The sequence below is a fragment of the Coregonus lavaretus genome (assembly GCF_964263955.1).
Source record: "Coregonus lavaretus genome assembly, chromosome: 24".
Taxonomy (NCBI): domain Eukaryota; kingdom Metazoa; phylum Chordata; class Actinopteri; order Salmoniformes; family Salmonidae; genus Coregonus; species Coregonus lavaretus.
In genome coordinates, this window is record NC_140011.1 from 39,004,958 (window position 1) to 39,030,034 (window position 25,077).

Here is a 25,077-nt window from a genome sequence, read left to right on the forward strand (position 1 = left end):
ACACTGTGTTCTTACTGCTACACTGGGGTCTTACTGCAACGCTGGGTTCTCACTGCTAAACTGCTTACTGCTACATTGAGTTGTTACTGCTACACTGAGTTGTTACTGCTACACTGGGTTCTTACTGCTACACTGGGTTCTTACTGCTACACTGGGTTCCTACTAATACACTGAGTTCTTACTGCTACACTGGGTTCTTACTGCTACACTGGGTTCTACTGCTACACTGGGTTCTTACTGCTACGCTGGGTTCTTACTGCTACACTGCTTACTGCTACACTGAGTTCTTACTGCTACACTGGGTTCTTACTGCTACACTGGGTTCTTACTGCTACACTGGGTTCTACTGCTACACTGGGTTCTTACTGCTACGCTTGGTTCTTACTGCTACGCTGGGTTCTTACTGCTACACTGCTTACTGCTACACTGAGTTCTTACTGCTACACTGGGTTCTTACTGCTACACTGGGTTCTTACTGCTACACTGGGTTCTTACTGCTACACTGGGTTCTTACTGCTACAGTGGGTACTTACTGCTACACTGAGTTCTTACTGCTACACTGAGTTCTTTCTGCTACACTGGGTTCTTACTGCTACGCTGAGTTCTTACTGCTACACTGAGTTCTTACTGCTACACTGGGTTCTTACTGCTACACTGAGTTCTTACTGCTACACTGGGTGCTACTGCTACACTGGGTTCTTACTGCTACGCTTTGGTTCTTACTGCTACGCTGGGTTCTTACTGCTACACTGCTTACTGCTACACTGAGTTCTTACTGCTACACTGGGTTATTACTTTTACACTGGGTTCTTACTGCTACACTGGGTTATTACTGCCACACTGGGTTCTTACTGCTACAGTGGGTACTTACTGCTACACAGAGTTCTTAATGCTACACTGAGTTCTTACTGCTACACTGGGTTCTTACTGCTACGCTGAGTTCTTACTGCTACACTGAGTTCTTACTGCTACACTGGGTTCTTACTGCTACACTGAGTTCTTACTGCTACATTGGGTTCTTACTGCTACACTGAGTTCTTACAGCTACACTGGGTTATTACTGCTACACTGCTTACTGCTACACTGAGTTCTTACTGCTACACTGAGTTCTTACTGCTACACTGGGTTCTTACTGCTACACTGGGTTCTTACTGCTACACTGGGTTCTTACTGCTACAATGCTTACTGCTACACTGAGTTCTTACTGCTACACTGAGTTCTTACTGCTACACTGGGTTCTTACTGCTACACTGAGTTCTTACTGCTACGCTGAGTTCTTACTGCTACACTGAGTTCTTACTGCTACACTGGGTTCTTACTGCTACACTGAGTTCTTACTGCTACACTGGGTTCTTACTGCTACACTGAGTTCTTACTGCTACACTGGGTTCTTACTGCTACACTGCTTACTGCTACACTGAGTTCTTACTGCTACACTGGGTTCTTACTGCTACACTGGGTTCTTACTGCTACACTGGGTTCTTACTGCTACACTGAGTTCTTACTGCTACACTGAGTTCTTACTGCTACACTGAGTTCTTACTGCTACACTGGGTTCTTACTGCTACACTGAGTTCTTACTGCTACACTGGGATCTTACTGCTACACTGGGTTCTTACTGCTACACTGGGTTCCTACTGCTACACTGGGTTCCTACTGCTACACTGGGTTCTTACTGCTACACTGGGATCTTACTGCTACACTGCTTACTGCTACACTGGGTTCTTACTGCTACACTGGGTTCTTACTGCTACACTGGGTTCCTACTGCTACACTGCTTACTGCTACACTGAGATCTTACTGCTACACAGTATTTTCCTACTGCTACACTGCTTACTGCTACACTGAGTTCTTACTGCTACGCTGAGTTCTTACTGCTACGCTGAGTTCTTACTGCTACGCTGAGTTCTTACTGCTACACTGAGTTCTTACTGCTACACTGGGTTCTTACTGCTACACTGGGCTCTTACTGCTACGCTGGGTTCCTACTGCTACGCTGAGTTCTAACTGCTACGCTGAGTTCTTACTGCTACGCTGAGTTCTTACTGCTACACTGGGTTCTCACTGCTACACTGAGTTCTTACTGCTACACTGGGTTCTTACTGCTACACTGCTTACTGCTACGCTGAGTTCGTAGCTTAAGTCAAGGTATTTGGTATTATATAACCTGACACCAGGGCTGATTATGGATAATCCTCATATTACCTCAATATGAAATCCAAAACATAGTGAATCATCGTCTTCCATGCAACTGACTTCATTCACCAAGATAGTGGCACCAATCCTCTCCTAGATAGCATCATCGTACCTCTCTGACTTCCTACTGTACAGAGTGAATGTCCTGCCCTTTTGGGGTCTATAGGAGACTATGAGAGACTGTTCCAATGGCTTCATCTCTATGGGAGACTATGTTCATATAGGAGACTATGAGAGACTGTTCCAATGGCTCCATCTCTATGGGAGACTCTGTTCATATAGTTGACTATGACTGTTCCAATGGCTCCATCTCTATGGGAGACTCTGTTCATATAGGAGACTATGAGAGACTCTGTTCCAATGGCTCCATCTATATGGGAGACTCTGTTCATATAGGAGACTATGAGAGACTGTTCCAATGGCTCCATCTCTATGGGAGACTCTGTTCATATAGGAGACTATGAGAGACTGTTCCAATGGCTCCATCTCTATGGGAGACTCTGTTCATATAGGAGACTATGAGAGACTCTGTTCCAATGGCTCCATCTCTACGGGAGACTCTGTTCCAAGGGCTGAGAAACAGCTTCTATCTCCAGGCCATCAGACTGTTTAACAGTCACCACTAGCCGGCCTCCGTCCAGTACCCTGCCCTGAACCAGTCTCCACTGTAAAATTATTTCCAATAACAGATTCAATGTGCTGTGCATTTAATTCCCATGGTAAGTGAGTAGTATTGATTAAACCTTTTTCGATGTTGACACAGTACACAAAATGACCCTTGTTTACTGTTTCGCATGGATCTGTAATGGTTTTTCTTACTCAGAGAGCTTTCTATTGAATAGTGGAGTCCATGAAGCCCATGAAGTATTGGCGTATTCTCTCAACACTAATGATACAGAGGAGTAATAATTAATTCTGCTGTTGGTCATTTAAAATGTTGATCTTTAAAGTAAAGCCCTTATCATGCTATTTTGAACTAGTTACTGTATATTAGAGAGAAAGAGAGACAGAGAGACAGAGAGAGAGAGAGAGAGAGAGAGAGAGAGAGAGAGAGAGAGAGAGAGAGAGAGAGAGAGAGAGAGAGAGAGAGAGAGAGAGAGAGAGAGACAGAGACAGAGACAGAGACAGAGACAGAGAGACAATGTTAGTGAATTATTGATGACTCCCATAGAGTGAGTCTGCAATGCGCGATCAGTCCCTATAGCAACTACTGCTCTAAACCAGCTGATCCAATGAGCTAACCGGGGAAGAGAGATTTCACGTGATATTGTTGTGTGCGCTGTACATGTGCATTAGATCGATGCATGCGGATGAATGTGACTGTTATTCCCGTGACCCGCAGAAACGAGCTAGTCCACCAAAAATAATGGTGTTCCAAAAAAGGTCCAGTTGCCAGGACCACGAACACAAATTCCATCTAGACACCGTTGCCCTAGAGTATACAGAAAACGACACATACCCCTGCCTAAAAATCAGCGCCACAAGTAACTTCCACAAAGCTATGAATGATCTGAGAGACGAGGCAAGAAAGGCCTTCTATGCCATCAAAACGAATATAACATTCGACATACCAATCAGGATCTGGCTAAAAATACTTGAATCAGTTATAGAACCCATTTCCCTTCATGGTTGTGAAGTCTGCGGTCCGCTCACCAACCAAGAATTCACAAAATGAGACAAACACCAAATTGAGACTCTTTATGCAGAATTCTGCAAAAATATCCTCTGTGTACAACGTAAAACACCAAATAATGCATGCAGAGCAGATTTAGGCCGATACTCGCTAATTATCTAAATCCAGAAAAGAGCCGTTCAATTCTACAACCACCTACAAGGAAGCGATTCCCAAACCTTCCATAACATACTGTAGCCATCACCTACAGAGTGATAAGCAAGCTGGTACTGGGGCTCTGGTCACAAACACAAACAGACCCCACAGAGCCCCAGGACAGCAACACAATTAGACCCAACCAAATCATGAGAAAACAAAAAGATAATTACTTGACACTTTGGAAAGAATTTACAAAAAAAAACAGAGCAAACTAGAATGCAATTTGGCCCTAAACAGAGAGTACACAATGGCAGAATACCTGACCACTGTGACTGACTCAAAATAAAGGAAATCTTTGACTATGTACAGACTCAGTGAGCATAGCCTTGCTATTGAGAAAGGCCACCGAAGGCCGACCTGGCTCTCAAGAGAAGACAGGCTATGTGCACACTGCCCACAAAACGAGGTGGAAACTGAGCTGCACTTCCTAACCTCCTGCCAAATGTATGACCATATTAGAGACACATATTTCCCTCAGATTACACAGACCCACAAAGAATTAGAAAACAAATCCAATTTTGATAAACTCCCATATCTATTGGGTGAAATACCACAGTGTGCAATCACAGCAGCAAGATTTGTGACCTGTTGCCACAAGAAAAGGGCAACCAGTGAAGAACAAACACCATTGTAAATACAACCTTGTTGTACTTTAACTATTTGCACATCATTATAACACTGTATATAGACATAATATGACATTTGAAATGTCTTTATTCTTTTGGAACTTCTGAGTGTAATGTTTACTGTTAATATTTTATTGTTTATTTCACTTTTGTTTATGATCTATTTCACTTGCTTTGGCAATGTTAACATACGTTTCCCATGCCAATAAAGCCGTTAAATTGAAATTGAATTAATTGAGAGAGAGAGAGAGAGAGAGAGAGAGAGAGAGAGAGAGAGAGAGAGAGAGAGAGAGAGAGAGAGAGAGAGAGAGAGAGAGAGAGAGAGAGAGAGAGAGAGAGAGCGAGAGAGAGAGAGAGAGAGAGAGAGTACATCTGGAGGAGAAGGAGGTACATCTGGAGAAGAGAGAGAGAGAGAAAGAGTAATACCAGCGGTGCGTCTGTGCAAGGTCAGAGCTGGGCTCTATCTGCCAGAGGGATTAAGGGCCACAACATCAACATCAATCTGGGATTCAGCTCTGAATCAGGGATCATGATGGCTATAGCTTCCCTGCCAGCCATGCCACGCGCCACTAGGCTGGATGTTGATCTGTAGCCTATGTGCCAACCCAACCCATACATGGCATGACAACGAAAGTCAGATGAAGTTGGTTAAAGCACAAACTGTACAGATATGGGACCAGTTTTATGTTCCACAGGGTTCTATGAGGACTCCATTCCCCACCCTAACCCTCTCCAACACACAGTCACACACACTCATATACGAATCCACACCCGAACTCTCCATCATATAAAATGTATATCCTTGACTCAACAATATACCAGGTTTTTACATTGGATTTACCAGTCAAATAATCCATCACCAAAACCCTTGCCCAGAACAATATGTATACTACACTAACATTAGGCTACTATTGCAGAGCCTATTTTCCAACAAACTGTACCAGTATTGACACTGAGTGACCCTGTTTATCGTGCCCAGCATAAGGATGACGCCCTCTCGCTCGCTCCCCACTCTCCCTCTCTCCTGCCCCCTCTTTCGAGGAGAGTTATTTTGGGAGCAATGACATACCCAGTTAAGACAGATGCTTTGTTTGGGAAACATGTGGTGTTTTTTCTTATGAATGAGGGAAATGTTCATAGCAAACAAGGTTAAACAACAGAGGGACAAGCCTTCTATAGCCTATTAAGAGGATATTAACAATGCTGTTGCTCACCAATATGTATTGGATTTGATATTTACTTCATCATTACTACAATAACATAATGTAGAATAAATCATTAATTGTAATATCAACGTTTTAGTCATCAAACTCATTATTGACTCTCCATTGACTCCACTGTCCTTTGTGCTTACAACAAAACACTGTGCCTCTACTGGCTACTGTCCTATCCAATACTCTCCATAATATACAAACTGACAGCCGCTCCTTACACCAGGAGGGCAACAGTTACCAAGACAACACCAAGTCACATGGCAACCCACACCGTCACCCAGGTGAACAACACATCCTGTCCTATAAATAACATCTCTGGGCTGGTTTTTATTTTACTGTGTGTGGGGAGGGTGAGGAACACTCAGTTGAACAGAAAATTAGACTAAACTCACCTAAACAATCTTACAAACACATTCTCCATTTCAAAATGATGGCATGATATTGATGGCATGATATATTTTAATACCACAAAATCTAAGAATTACATGAAGATCAGCGGCAAACAAACGGGTGCACAGAATTTTAACCAACCATCCAGTGAATTCATGTAGGCCCTCAAGGACCACATTGCAAACTGGACTCACTAGACAGACGTTTGGTATTGCAAGGGGAAACTGTAAATTGTCTAGAGAGAGGGACTCTAGAGGGAGAAATTATCCAATAATGTTGTGAGCAAGACCAGCTAGTAATACTGTGATATATGAAACTTCTCAGAAGCAACATACATCACTGATACATATAAGATGCCTCACTGCTAGTGAAATCCCCACCATCACCATTTTTAACATTAATACAAAGCTAAATACAAAACATTCACAGATCCACATGTTCAATGTCTAACAGAGGCACTATAGTTCACTACCTGAACTCTCAACAAACTCACAATCATCTAACTCAATCTTCATAAACCTTCAAACTGTCCATGTATTGCCAAGAATCACTCTTCAGTGTTTGTGGGACAGAATGCCTGGCTGGCCTTAATGAGCTCACTCCTCCTTGACCGGGTGTCTCCTCTTCTCCTCCTCTTCCTCTGAGGAACGAGGGATGAGAGAAAAAAGTCTGGAGGAGTCCAGGACATTGTGTGTTTAAGTGTGTGTGTGTGGCCTACTCACCGTCATAATTGACTATGATGATGGCGAGCATGTAATCCTTCCCCAGCATGGTGAGAGGTGTTCCTTCCGTCCTGGCCCCTGGGTTAGCTGCAATACATTCCAAGCGGCCAGGGACACACTCATATGCCAAGAGGATTAAAATCTTCACTCCACTCTCTATATCTGTCTGTGTCACTCTCTCCCCCCTCTCTCTCTCTCTCTCTCTCTCTCTCTGTGTATTGTGCTCAGTGGTGCCTGCAGCTTCTGCCACTCCCCCTCCTCTTTCCCCCCACCCCTTCCTTCTCTCTCTCTCTGTGCCTTAAGGATGGCTGGGCAGGAGGCAAAGAAAAGGTACTTTAAGGATAAGGGCGAAGTGCAGACCAGCAAACAGACACAAAATCATACTTTTCTAGAATATAGAATAAATACATTACTACCGGAACATGGAGGCCAATAAAATGGAAATAATACAGAAACCAAAACAAACACACTTTCTCAAACAGTTCATGCGACTGGTGTAGCCTATATCTAGTGTCTGTAGCGAGGGAGCTCTAATAGGATTTAATTCAATTTGAGATGGGATACACACACCTCTCTGTGTAAATGGGATGTCTCATGAAGATTAGTGACATAAATCTCTCCCACACAAAGAACCCGCATCTGTCATGGTCTACTGGAAAAATAAATATTTGAGAGGACAACATTGAGAGTGCTTTTTGATAGCAATGCCAGCAACATTTAATTTTTACAGAATACAGGAATGGCTACTGTAAATCTTCACTTTCCTAATGGTTGCATCTCTATGCTAAGGCATTGGGAGAAAGGGTGTTCTATAAACAGCCTCCCTTGACAGCAATTGCTGCAGCTTTTCTAAACCCATCTATTTTCCCTAGATGTAATGTTTTAGTGTAATTAAACTGATGGCTATTAATCTGGCAGTAAAGTGATCAGTATCCCAGTCTCCACAAATCAACAGAGCAAAAATTACGGGCCATGTTCTAGGTTGGCTCAGCAGGGCAATGTAAGGCAGAGAGATTGTATATGTCAGTCTGGCCAGTAGAATCTGATGAATGGATGAATTACATTTATTTTAAACTCCCTAGCTGCATATAGCCTAGCATAAATTGTACTGAGCATGATTATATGGAAAGTGAAAAACATTTATGACTGCCATTGGCACCACATGGTCTATAGTTCCATTCTACATTATTTCTATGGTCCACCTTAATCAGCATCCACCTCTTGAAGGGTCACACTATCCGTCATCGTCCAGCCAGCTTGCGTCATCCTTTTCTCACCTCCACTTGGGTTGCCGTGACAACCACCTCCCAGCTCGCGCGTAGCATGAACCCCTTGATGGCACATGATGAGGAGAGAGCGCGCGCTGCGCGGTCATTCTATGCAGGTGATACAAAGTTTGCCTGACGACAAAACTGAATTATTCCTCTGCTCTATGTTCGCTCAGAGATACTTTTGAGGAGATGGGAAACTCCATTGGAATTGCATTAACGCCATTGTGTACTTGCCCATGCGTCGTCAATGGGCGATTCTGGGACAAGAAGAGCACTCCTTCAAGGAGTGAATTGGAGTCTATTGGGTGCTAGCTCAAAAACCCAACATTAGCATGAATAGAGCACCACAGTATGAGTCATAATACCCATAAAACCTAGGGATCAGACAGCGAAATGGTTCCAATCGTTTTTCCACCATTCTTTTTTCCCATAGGGGATTTTAGAAACACTTAAAATAAGGGCTGTGTTTCGTGTAATTTACCCTGACGTGACATTTTGATAACCTTGTAAATCTCTTTAGGACAAGGTAACTTTTATCAATATATTTCCCTTTATTTACCGCCAACAAATGAAATGCTAATTAGTTGCTAATGTGGCTATCATATAGAACTACAAATGCCATGAGGATCTGGAGGAGACTGATAAATCGAGGCAAAGGTAAGAATCTCTGGATTAACTATCTAATGTTAGCTAAATGTTGTAATGAATGAATTGGTTAGATTTTTTAAAATTGACAATTCTGTGAAATTGACACAATTCCTGTTAGCAAAGGTGTCAGCTAGCGATGACGTGCAGGAGCTTGCGAGATTTGTAGTTTTGCATGATGTCTACTTTGATGCTAATTAGCATTTTCGAATCTGACAAGTAAATAGAGATGAATATATTGATAAAAGTCACCTTGTCCAAGAGAGATTTACATGGTTATCGAAACATCATGGCAGGGGTAAGCCTACACGAAACACAGACCTTTGACCGCTATGTTTTATGGGTACTATGACACCTCCACTGTGGGGCTCTATTTTGTGAACAAGAAGTACAACATTACAAATCTTTTCAGAGATGTGAGATAATCACCTTGTTCTCTGTAATATCGTATAGCTTTGGAATCGTGCCATTACACATTATTTCGAGGAGGTTTCTAGACTCATATGCTGTGTTCAAAACAACTGGGAACTCGGAAATCTCAGACTTCCGACTTCAGGGGCGGCAGGTAGCTTAGTGGTTACGAGCGTTGTGCCAGTAACCGAAAGGTCGCTGGTTCTAATCCCCGACCCGACTAGGTGAAAAATCTGTCTGTGCCCTTGAGCAAGGCACTTAACCCTAATTGCTCATGTAAGTTGCTCTGGATAAGAGCGTCTGCTAAATGACTAAAATGTAAATGCTTTCAAGACAACTGGGAACTTGAAAAAAAACGAGCTCCGACTGAGAAATCTTTTTGAATGGTCATTCAACTCGGAATTCCATGTCGGAAACTCAGTTATCTTTCTAGAGCTCCGACTTTCTGACCTGAAGATCATCAATCCATTTATCTTGAAAGCACCAATGCCCTGACTTTCGGTGCTTTCAAGACAACTGAGAACTCTGAAAAATATGAGGTCAAATAAGGACGTCAGTGATCTTCAGGTCAGAAAGTCTGAGCTCTAGAAAGAGGCCAGAGTTCCTGAGTTGGATGACTGTTGAAAATATTTTTCCCAGTTGGAGCTCGTTTTTTTCCCAGTTCCTAGTTGTCTTGAAAGCCCTGATGTCAGAAGTCGGAGATTTCCGAGCTCCCAGTTGTTTTGAACGCTGCATTTGAGAATGGATTGGGTGACGATTGGCTTAGCAACCGCTTGACGCAGCATGACAACTTGAACGCGATTGGTCAACAGTCTGCTAGGTGTGGCGTTATACGTTTCCCCATTCATTGCACAATGGGATTACTATCTCCTCCTTTCTCTTATATCTCTGGTTGGCTACATACTTCATTGATAACACGAAACTAACGTCAGTGAACGTGGCTTTGCGTTTGGCCGGAGCAAGGAGTTGCGTAGCCAGGCAAATACAAATTTGCCCTCGTTTCAAAAAAGTCTGTCCAACTCCGAAAATTATTAATGGTTTCAAATTAGTTGATTTGTACTAATAATAAAACATGCCGGGCATGTCCTGTTACCTGTGCACATGCAATGGCCTCAATGTCATAAAGATAGCTAGATCTAAAACATTGACACATCGTGACAATAATGCAACACCGATGTAGCAAGTAAGCAGAGTAAAAACATTCGGCACTGATTTCAGTCACACGTCTTCCAGAATCACGGCATTCTGATGGGATGTTTTAGTGCCTCTTAGCATGGCAATTCAGAAAGCTTATTGAGGACCTTGATGAATGTGTTTGTTTTTTATGTCCTCGTCTTCTTTCTGCTTGCATTTGGTAATTTCTGTAATTCAGGGCTCATTTGTAAAATAGACCTTGGACTCAGTATGACTCTCTGATAAAATAAAGGTTAAATAAAAATAAAATCAATAACAAAATGCCTTCGAGCAGGAAAGAAAATCGAGTCCAGTCATAAGTCTGTGGCACAGACTGAAGGAGCATTGATTTGAAGACATGGCGGACGACAAGGTTAGTGCCGTAAATTGGGGAGTTAAAATCTGGGCTTTTATTCGCAGTTGTAGCACTTGTTTATTAACGTTAGTTACCTTCAGGTCTGTTCAGTGTAGATACCATGACCGTTATTTTGCTAACGTTATGTTTTTGCGGAGGAGCTGTCACGCTAGCTTGCTAGCTAGCTAGCTAGCTAACTAAACATTACATTCGTATCAGCAACCTGACTTACTGGTCCATTAGGCGACTGCTGCCGTTATTATGCTGGGTATGATGTCTGTAAGAATGTAGAATAGAAACACGATACTCTACTCATAAGCCATATTTACTGCCTGTATAATTTCCATGAGCTGTCAAACTGTGCTGTGTACCCTAGTCTAGAGTAATCAATAGTCCATCAAGAAAGTAAAACAGTAACGTTAACTACATTAACACGCATTGCCGAGGGGCGACCAAAACTAGAATAGTCCCAGTAAGCAAAAGGACGTTGAAAATTCGTATTTTCCAGACGTTGAAGTTAGGTTAAATTTAGGTTCTGAATGAAAGGCGAAAATACGTAATTTATATATGTATATGTTTGGATCAAATCTGAACCAAACATGGACATCCATCACAGGAGGCTGCTGAGGGGAGGGATACCATTCCCCTGATTCAGCTCCAGCCATTACCATGAGCCGGTCCTCCCCAGTTGAGGTGCTACCAACCATCTGTGACGTTTATGTTTGGGCCAAATCAAGGTTGGTCCAGACCGACGTCTATGATTGGTTCAGATTTGGTCTGGATCGGACCAAAAATCAATGTTCATGGATGTTGAAATCAAGGCCGGTCAGGACCACACCAAAACTGAATCAAACATAGAGGTCTATGTTTGGGCCAAATCAAGGCTGAGCCAGACCAAATAAAACCTGAACCAAACAGACGTCAAGGCTGGTCCGGACTGCACAAAAAAAAGACGTTTGCATTGGTCCGTGCTTACTGGGGTGTAGCATACCATGCCAGCCTGCAATTTATCCCCAATTTCGATCTTGTCTCATCGCTGCAACTCCCCAACGGGCTCGGGAGGCAAAGGTCGAGTCATGCATCCTCCAGAAACATAACCCGTCAAACCGCGCTTCTTAACACCCGCCGCAGGAAACACATTCACCCGCAACAAGGAGTCGCTACAGCGCGATTAGCCCAAAAAAACTGCTTAACCCAGACGACGCTGGGCCAATTGTGCGCTGCCATGTGTAACTCTCGATCACGAACCGGGGTCTGTAATGACGCCTCTAGCACTGTGATGCAGTGCCTTAGACCGCTGCGCCACTTGGAGCCCCAATGGAATTTTATGAATGCCCATCTATCCATGTGTTAGGCCTACCGTTTGTATAACAGGCAGTTGCATTGGCTTTATTAGTCCTGATTCCTGTGACTAATCAATTTGGCTATTTAAGCTCTGAATATCAGCTCCCAACTTTATCAGGAGTTATGCTGAGCCTATTTGCAAAAAGAGTCAATGTGTTTACACAGCCGAAATGCAGAAATATTTACATTTTTTTGCTATGATCAGCTTATCAAAAATATACGGATACCAACTTTAAACCATGACAATTTAGCCCACGGGGTGAAACTCCTGGACAGCAGTTGTGAGAATCCTGAATGTTCATTCCATATTGTCCATTTTACTTTGACCTGGCCCGTTTTTAGGATATGTTGTTTAACAGTGCGTTTGTTTATTTGATTGGGCGCCATTTAGGTTAGGCTATTTGATCTGAGAAACCTGCATGATGTAAAAAGTCTCCATCTCATTACATTATCATACATTTTATCTCTAGCCTGTAGGCTACAGAACACACCATACTCTTTCTACCATAGGCTGTATCTGCTACATGATTTATGTTTGATGATTTCTTTGACGGAACGTTGGTGGAGCGCCGCAGCGATGCGTCTCTCCAATGGCACCCTGGAGAGGCGGGCTGGGAATAGACAAGTGAAATATTTTGCGCCCTTGACTTTGACGAAGTGGGCACTGCTTATCACAGCCTGATAAAAGCCCATATGCCACTGGTTGACAGACATTGTCATTGTTTCTCGGCAGAATGATGTGAGTCTTGGTCAGTTTAGCACAGAAAAAGCCGCCCTCGTCGATCTGCCGCCAAAGGCGGCCGCCTAATCCTGCCTAATGGGCGGGCGGGCTGGCCCTGTTTTCTTGTTTTGGGGCACACATTTTGTACCAAAGAATTACTTGATTCTGCTTTATTCTGTCTCTTAATATTGTCATTATAGATTTTTTTCAGTTATCAGTAGGCACTCAGGATATGACCAACCACACATATTTATAGAAGATTCATATATTAACTAAAATCATGTTTGATATGTATCATGCTTTGCTTGCTGTTGATAATTTACCTTTGACGTGTACTACAACAGGACCCCTTGAGACAGCTGAAGGACCTGGCAGAGCTTAAGGACCAGCTAGAGGACATTCAGCGGCGTGTGGAGAAGGAAGTACAGGCTGGGATCCCACAGGTGAGCAGTCGGATGTCTGACACACACATGCAGGCCTCAGGCTCACGCAAACATGACCTCATACAAACCCTCACTTTTCTGTAGTTGTTATAGATCAGGTCTGTTTATGTGCAGATGGAGTACACGTTTTCCATTCATCTTGTCAAACGGTCAGATGGGCCTCAGAAGAACAACCCCATACCTGTTTGTTGTGTGTTTCAAACGTGAGGGTGACGTTTTGTTGTTCCAGGGTGGCAGTGTGCTGGCCTCTCCTTTCCTTAAGGGCTTCTTGGCAGGGTATATCGTGTCTAGGCTGCGATCCTCCGCGGTTTTGGGCGTGATCCTTGGGACTTGCACAGGCGTCTTTGCAGCTCAAAACTTTGGCGTGCCCAACATTGAGCAAACCCTGAAAGACTTTTTCAACTCTCTAAAAGGACCCGGCAAATAGCAGCCCTGGTTCTGGGGGAGAAGATGGATCACTGAACCAATAAACCACCCCCTTGCCCCTTCAAAAATATCAATTGAACTACCCCACTCCAAAGCCTTCAATTTTAGATTGCAAAATGGTACTGAACTCAGAAAAATTATATGTGTGTTTGTGAGGAGAAATGTAGGAAAAACCAACATGGTTGCTTGAATTATGCATCACATCTTTACAATCATCTCTTTCAATGTGTGCAATACTCATGGAGGGGCTTATATTTTGTATATTAACTGGAAAGATAACATTGTTCCTTTTATGCAATGGGTTCTTTGTAGGGGGGAGATTTTATTTTCCTCAGGACAGCTTTCTATTTAGTCTTGCTTGTAGATCAACCATCTAACCTTGTTATTATACCCAAATGATATTTATAACATACTGTAGTAAACATGACTATGAGAATATTATGTCAATATCTACTAATCTGTCCCTAGCAAGTTCTCTGCCTATGTTCTGACTTTTAGGTCACTGTAAACCCATATTGACCTGCTCCTAGTATACCAGTCTTTAGTGTCTGCTTGATAGTTCTGTACACTGAGTACATCACAATGCAGTCTATATAATGGTACACAGGGACCTCTACAGGGGAACTATCAACCTGCAGTTTGCATCCATGTTGGTCAGATGGTCCTGGCAGGGGTTCCTGTGATTTAGCAAAGTAAATCCGTATACCAACTGATATAACCCTGGACATCTGGATCAGGCATTGCAATTATATTAATGTCCAGTACTGCCTTCTCAGCCAGGACGTACTACATGGGAGAAGTTTCAGATTTACCACAATACTTGTTTACTAGGCCCAATCTTGAGCCATGCACTATTAGATGAATGATATTGTCCTTAGAGAGTGGGTTGTAGTCTCCTAGCTCAGGGGTTTTTCAAACCTCGCTTCTGGGACCCCCAGCCATTCCATGTATTTTAAATATTCCACACCTGGTTCAACTAATCATCAAGCCATTGAATCGGTGAATCAGAATCAGGTGAGTTATTTCAGGGCTACATTTAGAAACTTCTCGGGATCCCCGAGGAGAGGTTTGAAAACCACTGCCATTATCACCAGACTGACAGATGTTGGAGAGCCTAATGGAATGAGATGCGTCACTGTTATTAATGTTCTCAACATTAACATGCAATCTAAAAAACTGTCAGGAACAGTGAAATGAGAAGTCACCAATACCAGAGCATTTATAATTGGTTTTCCTTTTTTTCCCCATACATGACGTTTGCTATGTCAGGTGATGTATGTTAGTCTGTTCTTGTAGTGACAAAATGGAGTGGTGCATTTTCTTTTGCTTTGGTTTGTACACTTGAAATGGTATGAAACTTCAATTATATGGCAGCCCTTTAAATAAAGTGTTTCATTTCAGTGGCATTTATTTTGACTTTATTTTATTAGCTAGAATGACAGTTACACATCTTGGTTGGCCTAATCTCAGTTTTTTAAAAATGGTTAGCAGTGAGCAGCAGTTAGTACACCTGGCCTTATTATATAAAATATCATAGGTTAATTAAATAGACCCATAGAGAAAATACAACAAAAGAGAACTTGTTAGTTTCCAAATCCCTGTGCTGGATTATTTAACATTTCCACAGAATCAGGGTATTCCGAATGGAAGTGCTTAAATGTAGATATGATGTGTAATGGGACAGTTTTACTGGTCCTCACAGCTCAATGGTTTTTACTCATCTGTAAATAAAGAGAAATGTACATTACCAACAGAATAGCCAGATAGTTCCTTACAGCATACACATGTAGTCAGAAGAAACAAACAAGGCATGTTTTGAAGAAAAGTCAACAATGAATTTCTTCCTATTTTAGTGGAAGAGTCCCTGCCACAGGATACTTACCACTCTGCATCACGTCATGTATGGCCATCACATGATTGAGTGCTGCAAAAGGTAGTAAAAATGGGTATGAATTAGGGCTGTCAAACTATTACAAAATGTAATCAAGTTAATCGCAGGATTTGCTGTGATTAATCGCAAATTCATAATTTGCTTAAATTGAACTGTAATTTAAGATATTTTTATACAAAAAGCATTACAAGAATATTGATTTTGTTCCAAGTAATGGTACGCAAAATCAGGTAAATTGATCAAGCACTTTCTCTAACCTCAATGTGAACTAGTTTTGACATCGCACTGTTGTTTTTTGCTGAATAGATTATGTATTTAGGATGTTTTCAGTGTATTTTAAACGCTTTCAGACAATGCGAATTATCGCATTTAAAACAAATTGTGCCATAACATTACAAAAAGTTAATTTGAGTTAACGGATTAACCCTGACAGCCCTAGTATGAATACTTCATAATCTAAGAGCATTCATCACCATGGATTAATTCACAAAAATCCATGAATATCTATCTATCTAGCCCAAAGAAAGGGAAACTGAGACTGGTCAGGTCAGGTCCAAGGAAAGTCCCTGATTCATAAGGGAAGTTAAGGTTGGAATTGTTTGGTTTCATTTCAGTATTTATGATTGGCTGACTTGATCAGCGTCATCAGTTGTTAGTGAAAGATTTTCTTGAACAAAAAGGGGAACTAAAATAACTTGTCTCTGCTGCAACTAAAAATAATACACTTGTTCAAGAGATCAAATGGTTAGTTGAAACTTCTAGGGCCAATTTTCTAGACACAGATTAAGATTACACCTGGATTTTTAAAAAAAACTATTCCAATGGAAATTCTCTATTGAGCATGCTTTTTAAGGATAAGGCTTCATCTTTGTCTGGGTAACCAGTCCCTAAAGTAGAGAAGAGTGAAGTGGGTCTTGTGTTTATGGGACCCAACATCTGAGTATAATAAAAAAAAATATATATATCTATTTTCAACTTCAAACAGGATCTTACCAGATGTGGCGCCGCACCTAGCTGGTCCATTGGTTAGGGTGCCAGAGAGCTGCTTCCCACTGGCATCCACACACCAGCAGAGGCGTTTGGCGTCCAAGCACTGCTGGGGCAGGTAGTTGCCGCCCTCATCACACTGGGGTCGGAAGGATTCAAGCCCCTCTGGTTTCAACCCTGCTGACTCCAGCTCACACTGGGTGGCAGAGCCTGGTCCTGTGTGGATGAAAGGTGTCTACATGTTATATGATGAGAGAGGAAGTGAGAGAAAGAGGGGGCTGGGGGAGCTTTGAAAGGGGGGTTTACTGGCATGACAGTTGAAATGTCAATGAATAACATTTCATACCTTCCTTTGGCCCCTGGGTAGATGTCCCCTGGAAAGGGAAGTAGAAAGACAGAACTGAGAATAAAGGTATATTCAAGAGACTGTTAAGCACGCTAATCATGGTTTAAACACGTAATTTCCATAGCTGAAGACTGACCTCATCAGCAGACTCATCGGTCAGCAACTGCATGGTGTTCATCGGCACATGCAGCTCCATGGGGACAGCAGCTGTAGACAGAAAGTGAGAAACTTTCTTATAGATTTACAAAGTTTAGCCTACAATAAAATGCAGTATCTTGTGGAGTGTTAGTTCACTCATTTCCTGTTAAAAAGGCCTCAAATAAAGGGTGTAGCTGTGATAGCCATTAGCTAACACTAGAACATTACAGGACCAGGTCCTGAGGGGAGCATAGTCTCACCAGCGTGCCCATGACCCAGCTCCTTCTTCAGGGATTTGCTCTGTTCCTGCAGGTCTTTAATGTCGTTTTTCTGGCCCAGGATGAAGTAGGCAGTCAGAGCCTGACCAGCAATGAGCAGGCAGGCCAGGAGGGTGAAACCAGCTATCTTGAAGGCCCTTTTGTTGGACCCTCTGTGAAGGAGACATAATATAAAATGGAGAATATGATGGATGCTTTATTGCTTTGTTATAAGGCTGATGTATGGGACTTTTCGTATAACTCCGCTATTACAGTAAACAATATAAATGTGTACGTGGCAAAAAAAGAAGAAGATTTTAATCAATTACTAGACCGTACTAAATCATGCCTTGTTTATGATGGTAAATTGTTTTCACAACAAAAATGACGTCAGGGGTTGCTGGGCAGACACCCATTTTAAATTTCAGGAATTAATCTAGATTCTAAATCACATTAAAACGATGCTAAAATCTATCAGCATATATATAGACAACATTTATGTAATCACAGATTAAAACTAATACTGCTAAAAAATTATTTATATCTAGATGGGCGTTTAGCCAGCGTTGTGGTGATGATAATGCTTAGTCTGGCTAATAAAAAGTACTTTTTGTCAGTTTGATCATTGTTTCCTTTCCCCCGGGAAGAATAAAATAAACAAAATGGCCCATTTGAAATGACCCTGTAAATGTTATACAATTATAATAAAAACATTGACAAGAGAAAAAGTATGTAATATTCCTTACCCTGATGTAGTTCCTACATTAATTGCAGTCTGCTCGCTGGGAGCTGTGATGAGGCGCTCTCTCTGTGGCTCAGACATCCTGCGGCAGTCTCTCTGTTACAACCTTTTAAATTGGTTTTCAATTTGAAATGGCTCACCCAAAACAAGACACAGTTTATAATCTGTCCGAGGAGAAGGGAAATTGAGATTGGTCAAATTCAAGGAAAGTCCCTGATTCATAAGGGAAGTTCAGGTTGGACATGTTTGGTTTCATTAAAGTATTTCTGATTGGCTGACTTGATCAGCATCATCAGTTGTTGGTGGCATATTTTCTTGAACACAAAGGGGAAATACAATAATTTAGGTGTCTGCAGCCACTAACCCAGAGGAAGAAGCGACGCGAGGGATAACTGTGACCAGAACCTCTCTTCTCCAGTAGGAGGCCTTTTTTTTCTTCGATTTATTCGCTCACCAAGCAAGTAGTTTTTGCATGGAGGTCAATAAGACTGTCGAATTTGGTTAACAAAAAAAATAACTACTTATTTGTTACGTGTGTCTTATTTGATCGAATATAAGTTTCTTAATGCTAAGGTTGTCATGAGTGTACTGCTATGAGTAGGAGACGTGACATCACGGCAATTTTGAGAAAAACACTATTAGTTATGTTGTTCACACGCGTATTTACCTTCTCTAGAACGATCCAATCTGATTTTGCCTCCCGAATGCCTTCCATTTTTAAAACATTTATTTTCATTGTCAGAGTGGCCACTTAAGTATCTGGTCAATATAATGGACAATCTGTGATTAACCGAAAACAATGGATTTGTTCAATAGATCAAATGGTTAGTTGGAATTTCTAGGGCAGGTTTCCCAGACAGATTAATCCTGGACTAAAAACTATTTAAATTGAGATTCTCCATTGAGTATGCTTTTTAAGGATAAATCTGTGTCTGGGAAACCAGCTCCTTAACTAGAGAAAAGTGAAGTAGGTTTTGTGTTTATGGGACCTAACATTTGAGTAAATTACAATCCCTCAATGTGTACCGATTAGGTATGGATTTACTATTCTTGTCTGGTTTAGGGGTATATTTCTTGTGTACATATTGCTGTATTTGTTGTTAATGTGTCCATTGTTTTTACTTTGTGCTGCAAAATGAATTGCACCTCAGGGATAATAGACTCTACTCTAATTAGGATAACTTGTCAGAAAAAATATGATAGGCATTTACCTGTCTGACAGTGGTATTCCCCTAGTAGTGTCACACTTAGAAATCTCCCAAAGATAATAATTTCTAGTAATTTACTTGAAAATATGCACCACGCTTAATTATTTGGAACCAATGATTAGTACATTGGACGAAAGGTCAAAAAGATGGCCAATGAAGGATAATAACCCAATCGAGTTAGCTACAAAGCAGTTACAAAGATCGCGTTCCCCTGCTCAGACATTGCATGCATCAACTAATGGTTGCGTACCACATATTCGACGTGACAGATTGCTGTAACATGTATAGTGAACAAAAATATAAACACAACATGCTACAAATAGTTCATATAAGGAAATCAGTCAATTGAAATACATTCATTAGGCCCTAATCTATGGATTTTATGACTGGGCAGGGGCGCAGCCATGGGTGGGCCTATGCCATCCCCACCCTGGCTGGGGAGCAAGGCCCAACCAATCAGAATGAGTTTTTCACCACAAAAGGGCTTATTACAGACATAAATACTCCAGTTTCATCAGCTGTCTGGGTGGCTGGCCTCAGACGATTCCGCAGGTGAAGAAGCCGGATGTGAAGGTCCTGGGCTGGCATGGTTACACGTCGTCTGCGGTTGTGAGGCCGGTTGGACGTACTGCCAAATTCTCTAAAACGGAGGTGGCTTATGGTTGAGAAATGAACATTAAATTCTCTGGCAACAGCTCTGATGGACATTCCTTCAATTAGCAATGCCAATTGCACGCTCGCTAAAAACTTGACATCTGTGGCATTGTGCTATGTGACAAAACTGCACATTTAAGAGTGGCCTTTTGTCCCCAGCACAAGGTGCACCTGTGTAATGACCATGCTGTTTGATATGCCACACCTGTCAGGTGGATGGATTATATTGGCAAAGGAGAAATTCTCACTAACAGGGATGTAAACGAATTTGTGCACAACATTTTAGAGAAATACGCTTTTTGTGCGTATGGAACATTTCGGGGATATTTTACTTCAACTCATTAAACATGGGACCAACACTTTACATGTTGCGTTTATATTTTTGTTCAGTATAGTTAGCCGGTACGTTAAATACCTATCCAGGCGTTGTAAGATCTGGCATGCGTCAGCAATGCCTGGGCAGAGAAACATGAAAAAGATCATCATAAATTGGGCTGCCTGTGTAAACTCAAGGGCGGCAGGTAGCCTAGCGCAGGGTTTCTGCCCTAGCACTCCCCATTCTCGGTACCCCTGTATATAGCCTTGCTATTGTTATTTAACTGCTGCTCTTTAATTATTTGTTACTTTTATTTCATTTTTTTTGTATTCTTTCTTAAAACTGCATTGTTGGTTAAGGGCTTGTAAGTAAGCATTTCACTGTAAGGTCTACACCTGTTGTATTCGGCGCATGTGACAAATAAAACGTGATTTGATGCAAATAATCAAAGCTTGATGAGTTGGTTATTTGAATCAGCTGTGTAGTGCTAGGGCAAAAACCGAAACATGCACCCAGGGGGGGCCCCAGGACTGAGTTTGGGAAACCCGGTTAAGAGCATTGGGCCAGTAACTGATAGGTCACTGGTTAAAATCCCCAAGCCAACAAGGAAGAAAAATCTGCCTTTCTGCCCTTGGCGCGGACGTCGATTAAGGGGTTGGGTTAAATGCTGTAGACACATTTTGGTTGAATGCATTCCGTTGACTAGGTTATCCCCCTTTCCTGATAGACATCCTGGTTCTCCCAGACGGATTAAGAGTATGTAGTACAACCAGAAATGTTTGTCACTAGAGTAATATTACAGGCTACAGGCCTCCGGTAGCTCAGTTGGTAGAGCATGGCGCTTGCAACGCCAGGGTTGTGGGTGCGATTCCCACGGGGGGCCAGTATGAAAAATTTATGCACTCTTAACTATAAGTCGCTCTGGACAAGAGCGTCTGCTAAATGACTAAAATGTAAATTACATTTTGTTCTTATGTAAATAATTATCTATAAAATGGGAAGTTTGTTAATTTAAAAGGCTTGGATTGGGGTATTGAAGCACGTTTTGAATGGTCCAACAAATCGACTTCCGGCAGTATGGATGAACTGGAATAAAGCAAAGCTTTGGCAAAACAATGCAGTGGCTCAGCAAGATTTTATTTCACCATCAAATCATTTCTGGGTACCTAAGTACCTTGTGATTATTCAATAAAAATTGTCCAAAAAAATGTCTCTTAGCAAAGAGCAATTTCTCAAGCAAGAATCTCGCTAAGACTGTCAGAGTGGAAAACTGAAAACGAACCATTAGTGGCTGAGGTTTGGAACTCTTTGGTCTATTAACCGATGTATCGCCTGGTGATGTCCCCAGGCAGGCCAAAACCCCATCCCACCAAAACAGGCTGAAATTTCAGGCACTTTTCAGAAAAGCTTGTACACTAAAAGGGCATGACCCTAATTTCCACAATATTATTCCATCCTCAGTGTGGAAATAAATAAATATATATTTTTCTTCCTAGAAAGACTTGCAACAAATAGAAAACACACTGAAGAACCAGACAAAAGCAGCGTTTGGAATTAACCTTTTATTGAGTGAAAAACTCAAAGCACATTTACAGACGACGCCCACGACGACCTCCCTTTCTGCGGGTGCTGTCTGATGGAATAGGGGTGACATCCTCTGCAAGGAGAAAGAGAGCATGGGTCTTCATATGCATAACAGACTTGTACATCGAATCCCTGATTCATTGACATCCTCATTTTTAAATGTTTAATGAATATTGTCTGAAGGGCATTGAACAGACGCATACACTTGGCCGACATGAGTCGCTCTTATACAGAGCGACTCGCTAACTTCAAGTAACGCTGAATAAGAGCGTCTGCTATATGACTAAAAGTTGTACAAATGACATGGTTGTGACATAAGCATGCGAGTGCATGCATGTAAATTACACAACCTTGTTCAAGAGACTCCAACAAAACAGGCCACTAGAATAGTTGAATTGTTTCACATGTAGTATTCAAAGACCAGTAGAAAAAGCATTTCCCCAACTGAAACATCTATATCCTCTGGAAAACATCATACAACCAGTACATTTCACCCTTGATGCATGAAATATGCAGACACACGGTAGTGTTTCCCAACCCTCTCCTAGATTAGTTGACTCAGCCACGTCCGTCAGTGCAGGGGCTATAACTAACATGTGGACGGGACAATCCATTGGTACAAGGAGAGGGTTGAGAAACATTGGTATATCAAATAAATGATCTAATTTAGAACAGATTCTCCTGACAGGGCGGCTGAGCTAAAGCTTACCGATGCGTCCGATTTTCATGCCAGAACGAGCCAGGGCACGGAGAGCAGACTGTGCTCCTGGTCCAGGGGTCTTGGTTCTGAAATGCAAACGTTCACACTGTTGCACAAAAGACAAATCTAATGCATAGCCAACTATTGACAAATCCAGTTGCACAACTCAGAAGACTAAGCAAAATAGAGACTGCGCTTCTAAATTCATCTGTCCATTTACAGCGGTAACAAGAGTAGTCGTCAAAAGGACACAATGTGCCCTACCAAAACGATTTAGCTGCATCAAGCACTGTGCAACAAGGATGTACAAAAGACGAGGTCTGACGGAGCAACAAGCGCTTCAGTGAACAGAGGGAGGGATTCATTACCTGTTGCCGCCAGTGGCCCTCAGCTTGATGTGCAGGGCAGTGATTCCCAACTCCTTGCACCTCTGTGCCACATCCTGTGCGGCCAACATGGCGGCGTAGGGGGAGGACTCGTCTCTGTCGGCCTTCACCTTCATACCACCAGTCACACGGCAGATAGTTTCCCTGGAAGGTGCAGGGACATGTTTAGGGCAAAGCGTTTCAAACCAAAGCTGAACAACACTGCACAGACAATAATGTGATGGACATCGATTGCTGTAAGAAACATGCAGGTTGATTGAAAATGTATTCGGTCACTAGACAGATTTAATATTTTCCAAAGCCGAGCATGCACCGTTCTAATGCCTTCAGTACTTACTTGCCGGAGAGGTCAGTGACATGAACGAAGGTGTCATTGAAGGATGCAAAGATGTGGCAGACTCCAAAGACATTCTCGCCTTCGGCAACCTGAGGTCCCAGGGCGATGACCTGTTCTTCCTTCTTTTCCTTACCCTTGCGAGGTGCCATAGCTGCAAAGGAAAGCACGTTTGTCAGCATTTAGTTTAAGCATCAGTTACCAATCCTGGAATTAGCATCCAAGCAAGATCCCGGATTGAGGCCTGGCAGGTGGAGAGAGTAACGTTTCCATATCTAGCGACCTGGCTACATCCTGACTCCTGGTAGGGGATGGATAAATAACTTCACCACAAGATGCTTTTGAATTGCTGTATTTGAAGTGTCACTCACTAGTTATGTGCACAATGAGAACACTTGGCAAAATGTCAACCATTACCTTAACTGACCAGTAACTACTAGTTAACGTTATTTACAAGCATCACATGGCAACACACGCCAGTGGAGTGGCCTTAACGTTAGCCACCAGAATGTATAAAACGACAATATTTCCATACGAACCCATGTGTGCTTGTCACAACAATATAAAGACTAAAAACTACAGTAGCCCCATAGTCTACCTGGCTAGCACGGTACAACCACGGCGACAGCAAGCTAGTTACATTAACTAACTAGCTAAGGTTACAGTTGGCATGAGCAAGCTACACTCCACATGACACTCCGGTACAATTAAAAGGCATAGATAACACTTCCCAGCAGCAAAGATGCACACGGGTGAAGACATTGTGGACAATATGGTTGTAATAACTAGTTCTACATGAATACCACTCAATGTGCTCCAGCAAGCGACATTCTCAGGCCTTGCGATGATGAAAATCGCTTTTTCCAGCCTACACTAAAGTAGTATAATCCACAAACTTCAAGACCTATTTTCGAACAAATCGCACATTTTCCTTAGCTATAAACGTTTAGTTTATCGATTACAAAGACAAGGGCCAATATATACTTTAAGGGAATGAGGATTCATTTGGATAACAATTCTGCGATAATTTACCTGTGTGTGTCTCTAGTAAAGCCGAAACAGGAAAGGAAAGAACTTTCGCAACCGGGTTCAAAGTTCAATCTTTTTTTCCCCCGGAAGTGGATCTCGCTCTTTACTGCCTCCAAGCGGTTTGTATGTGCACAGCACGCAATCAGGTTGGAAAGGGCCGGCCTTTTTTTTTTTTTACAGGTACACAGCATCATTTACACATAATTTTCAATTTGTGAAATTCTGCTATTTCAACCCCCCCCCCCCCCCCCCAAAAAAAAAATATATATATATAATTTATGCTATTTCGTCCTGTCATATACTATGCCAAATTATACAATTTGTTTCACTACATTAAAGAAGAGTCCAGGTATTGGACCTACATATTTGTTTATGGAAAATAATAAACATGTTAGATCTCACACCTAATTCATGTATTCCTTACCTTACTTATTCCTGCAATGTATTTAGAAGATTCTGGATCAAAGCGCGCATGTTTTTCAAAGGGTTTACTGTTTTTGTGGATAATAATGATGACCCATTGCCTTTTTCGTCTTTAGAGACATTTCATTTTCATTGACTAACTTATTCAAAAGGGCCGAGTCACATTATATCTTTAGAAATGATTTATAGCCGCAATCACATCTGTTACAAGTACATCTGCTCCCAACAAGCACACCTGATTCAACTAGTCAACTAATCATCAGGCCCTCAATGAGCTGAACCAGGTGTTTTTTGTTCGGGGCTACAAAAAAATG

General features: G+C 42.0%; 4 protein-coding genes across 6 annotated transcripts in view; 1 reads left to right on the plus strand and 3 right to left on the minus strand.

Annotated features, from left to right (window-relative positions):
* The window catches only part of LOC311099336 (amyloid-beta A4 precursor protein-binding family B member 3-like), a gene marked incomplete at both ends in the record, with an annotated part of 28,481 nt that extends 21,453 nt beyond the window's left edge, over positions 1 to 7,028 (minus strand). Inside the window, one exon of the mRNA XM_084140057.1 lies at positions 6,980 to 7,028. Within this exon, the coding sequence (XP_083996183.1) occupies positions 6,980 to 7,028 (49 nt within the window). The remainder of the gene's footprint in view (positions 1 to 6,979) is intronic.
* Positions 7,029 to 10,236: 3,208 nt separating this feature from the next.
* LOC311099987 (SLC35A4 upstream microprotein-like) lies at positions 10,237 to 15,174 on the plus strand. 3 transcript variants are annotated; one of them, XM_084140712.1, is made up of 4 exons: positions 10,237 to 10,660; positions 10,775 to 10,852; positions 13,244 to 13,342; positions 13,572 to 15,174. In XM_084140712.1, exons 2-4 carry the CDS (start codon positions 10,838 to 10,840, stop codon positions 13,767 to 13,769), a joined length of 312 nt encoding a protein of 103 aa, XP_083996838.1. In that variant the 5' UTR covers positions 10,237 to 10,660; positions 10,775 to 10,837; the 3' UTR covers positions 13,770 to 15,174. The 3 variants fall into 3 exon arrangements, with proteins under 3 accessions (XP_083996838.1, XP_083996839.1, XP_083996837.1); XM_084140713.1 differs by having other exon boundaries at positions 10,237 to 10,489; XM_084140711.1 differs by lacking the exon at positions 10,237 to 10,660 and having other exon boundaries at positions 10,750 to 10,852.
* Positions 15,170 to 18,373, minus strand: LOC311099986 (HLA class II histocompatibility antigen gamma chain-like). The gene is made up of 7 exons (XM_084140710.1): positions 18,134 to 18,373; positions 17,391 to 17,560; positions 17,129 to 17,199; positions 16,993 to 17,020; positions 16,653 to 16,862; positions 15,651 to 15,692; positions 15,170 to 15,489 (listed from the first exon to the last, which is right to left on the minus strand). The coding sequence occupies exons 1-7, from the start codon at positions 18,208 to 18,210 to the stop codon at positions 15,482 to 15,484; spliced, it is 606 nt and encodes a 201-aa protein (XP_083996836.1). The 5' UTR covers positions 18,211 to 18,373; the 3' UTR covers positions 15,170 to 15,481.
* A 3,481-nt stretch (positions 18,374 to 21,854) lies between these two features.
* Positions 21,855 to 24,417, minus strand: LOC311099552 (small ribosomal subunit protein uS11). The gene is made up of 5 exons (XM_084140251.1): positions 24,344 to 24,417; positions 23,315 to 23,465; positions 22,960 to 23,121; positions 22,601 to 22,677; positions 21,855 to 21,964 (listed from the first exon to the last, which is right to left on the minus strand). Exons 2-5 carry the CDS (start codon positions 23,461 to 23,463, stop codon positions 21,897 to 21,899), a joined length of 456 nt encoding a protein of 151 aa, XP_083996377.1. The 5' UTR covers positions 23,464 to 23,465; positions 24,344 to 24,417; the 3' UTR covers positions 21,855 to 21,896.
* Between the last annotated feature and the right edge of the window lie 660 nt (positions 24,418 to 25,077).

What these genes read in the sequence shown, in the direction of transcription:
- LOC311099552 (XM_084140251.1), bottom strand. Translation starts at nt 23,463, where the DNA reads ATGGCACCTCGCAAGGGTAAGGAAAAGAAGGAAGAACAGGTCATCGCC. An exon ending in GTCACTGACCTCTCCGGCAA is followed by an intron (nt 23,122 to 23,314) that starts GTAAGTACTGAA and finishes TGCACCTTCCAG; the next exon opens with GGAAACTATCTGCCGTGTGA. An exon ending in CATGAAAATCGGACGCATCG is followed by an intron (nt 21,965 to 22,600) that starts GTAAGCTTTAGC and finishes TTCTCCTTGCAG; the next exon opens with AGGATGTCACCCCTATTCCA.
- LOC311099986 (XM_084140710.1), bottom strand. Translation starts at nt 18,210, where the DNA reads ATGTCTGAGCCACAGAGAGAGCGCCTCATCACAGCTCCCAGCGAGCAG. An exon ending in AATGTAGGAACTACATCAGG is followed by an intron (nt 17,561 to 18,133) that starts GTAAGGAATATT and finishes TCTCCTTCACAG; the next exon opens with AGGGTCCAACAAAAGGGCCT. An exon ending in TACCCAGGGGCCAAAGGAAG is followed by an intron (nt 16,863 to 16,992) that starts GTATGAAATGTT and finishes TCATCCACACAG; the next exon opens with GACCAGGCTCTGCCACCCAG.
- LOC311099987 (XM_084140712.1), top strand. An exon ending in TACAGGCTGGGATCCCACAG is followed by an intron (nt 13,343 to 13,571) that starts GTGAGCAGTCGG and finishes TTGTTGTTCCAG; the next exon opens with GGTGGCAGTGTGCTGGCCTC.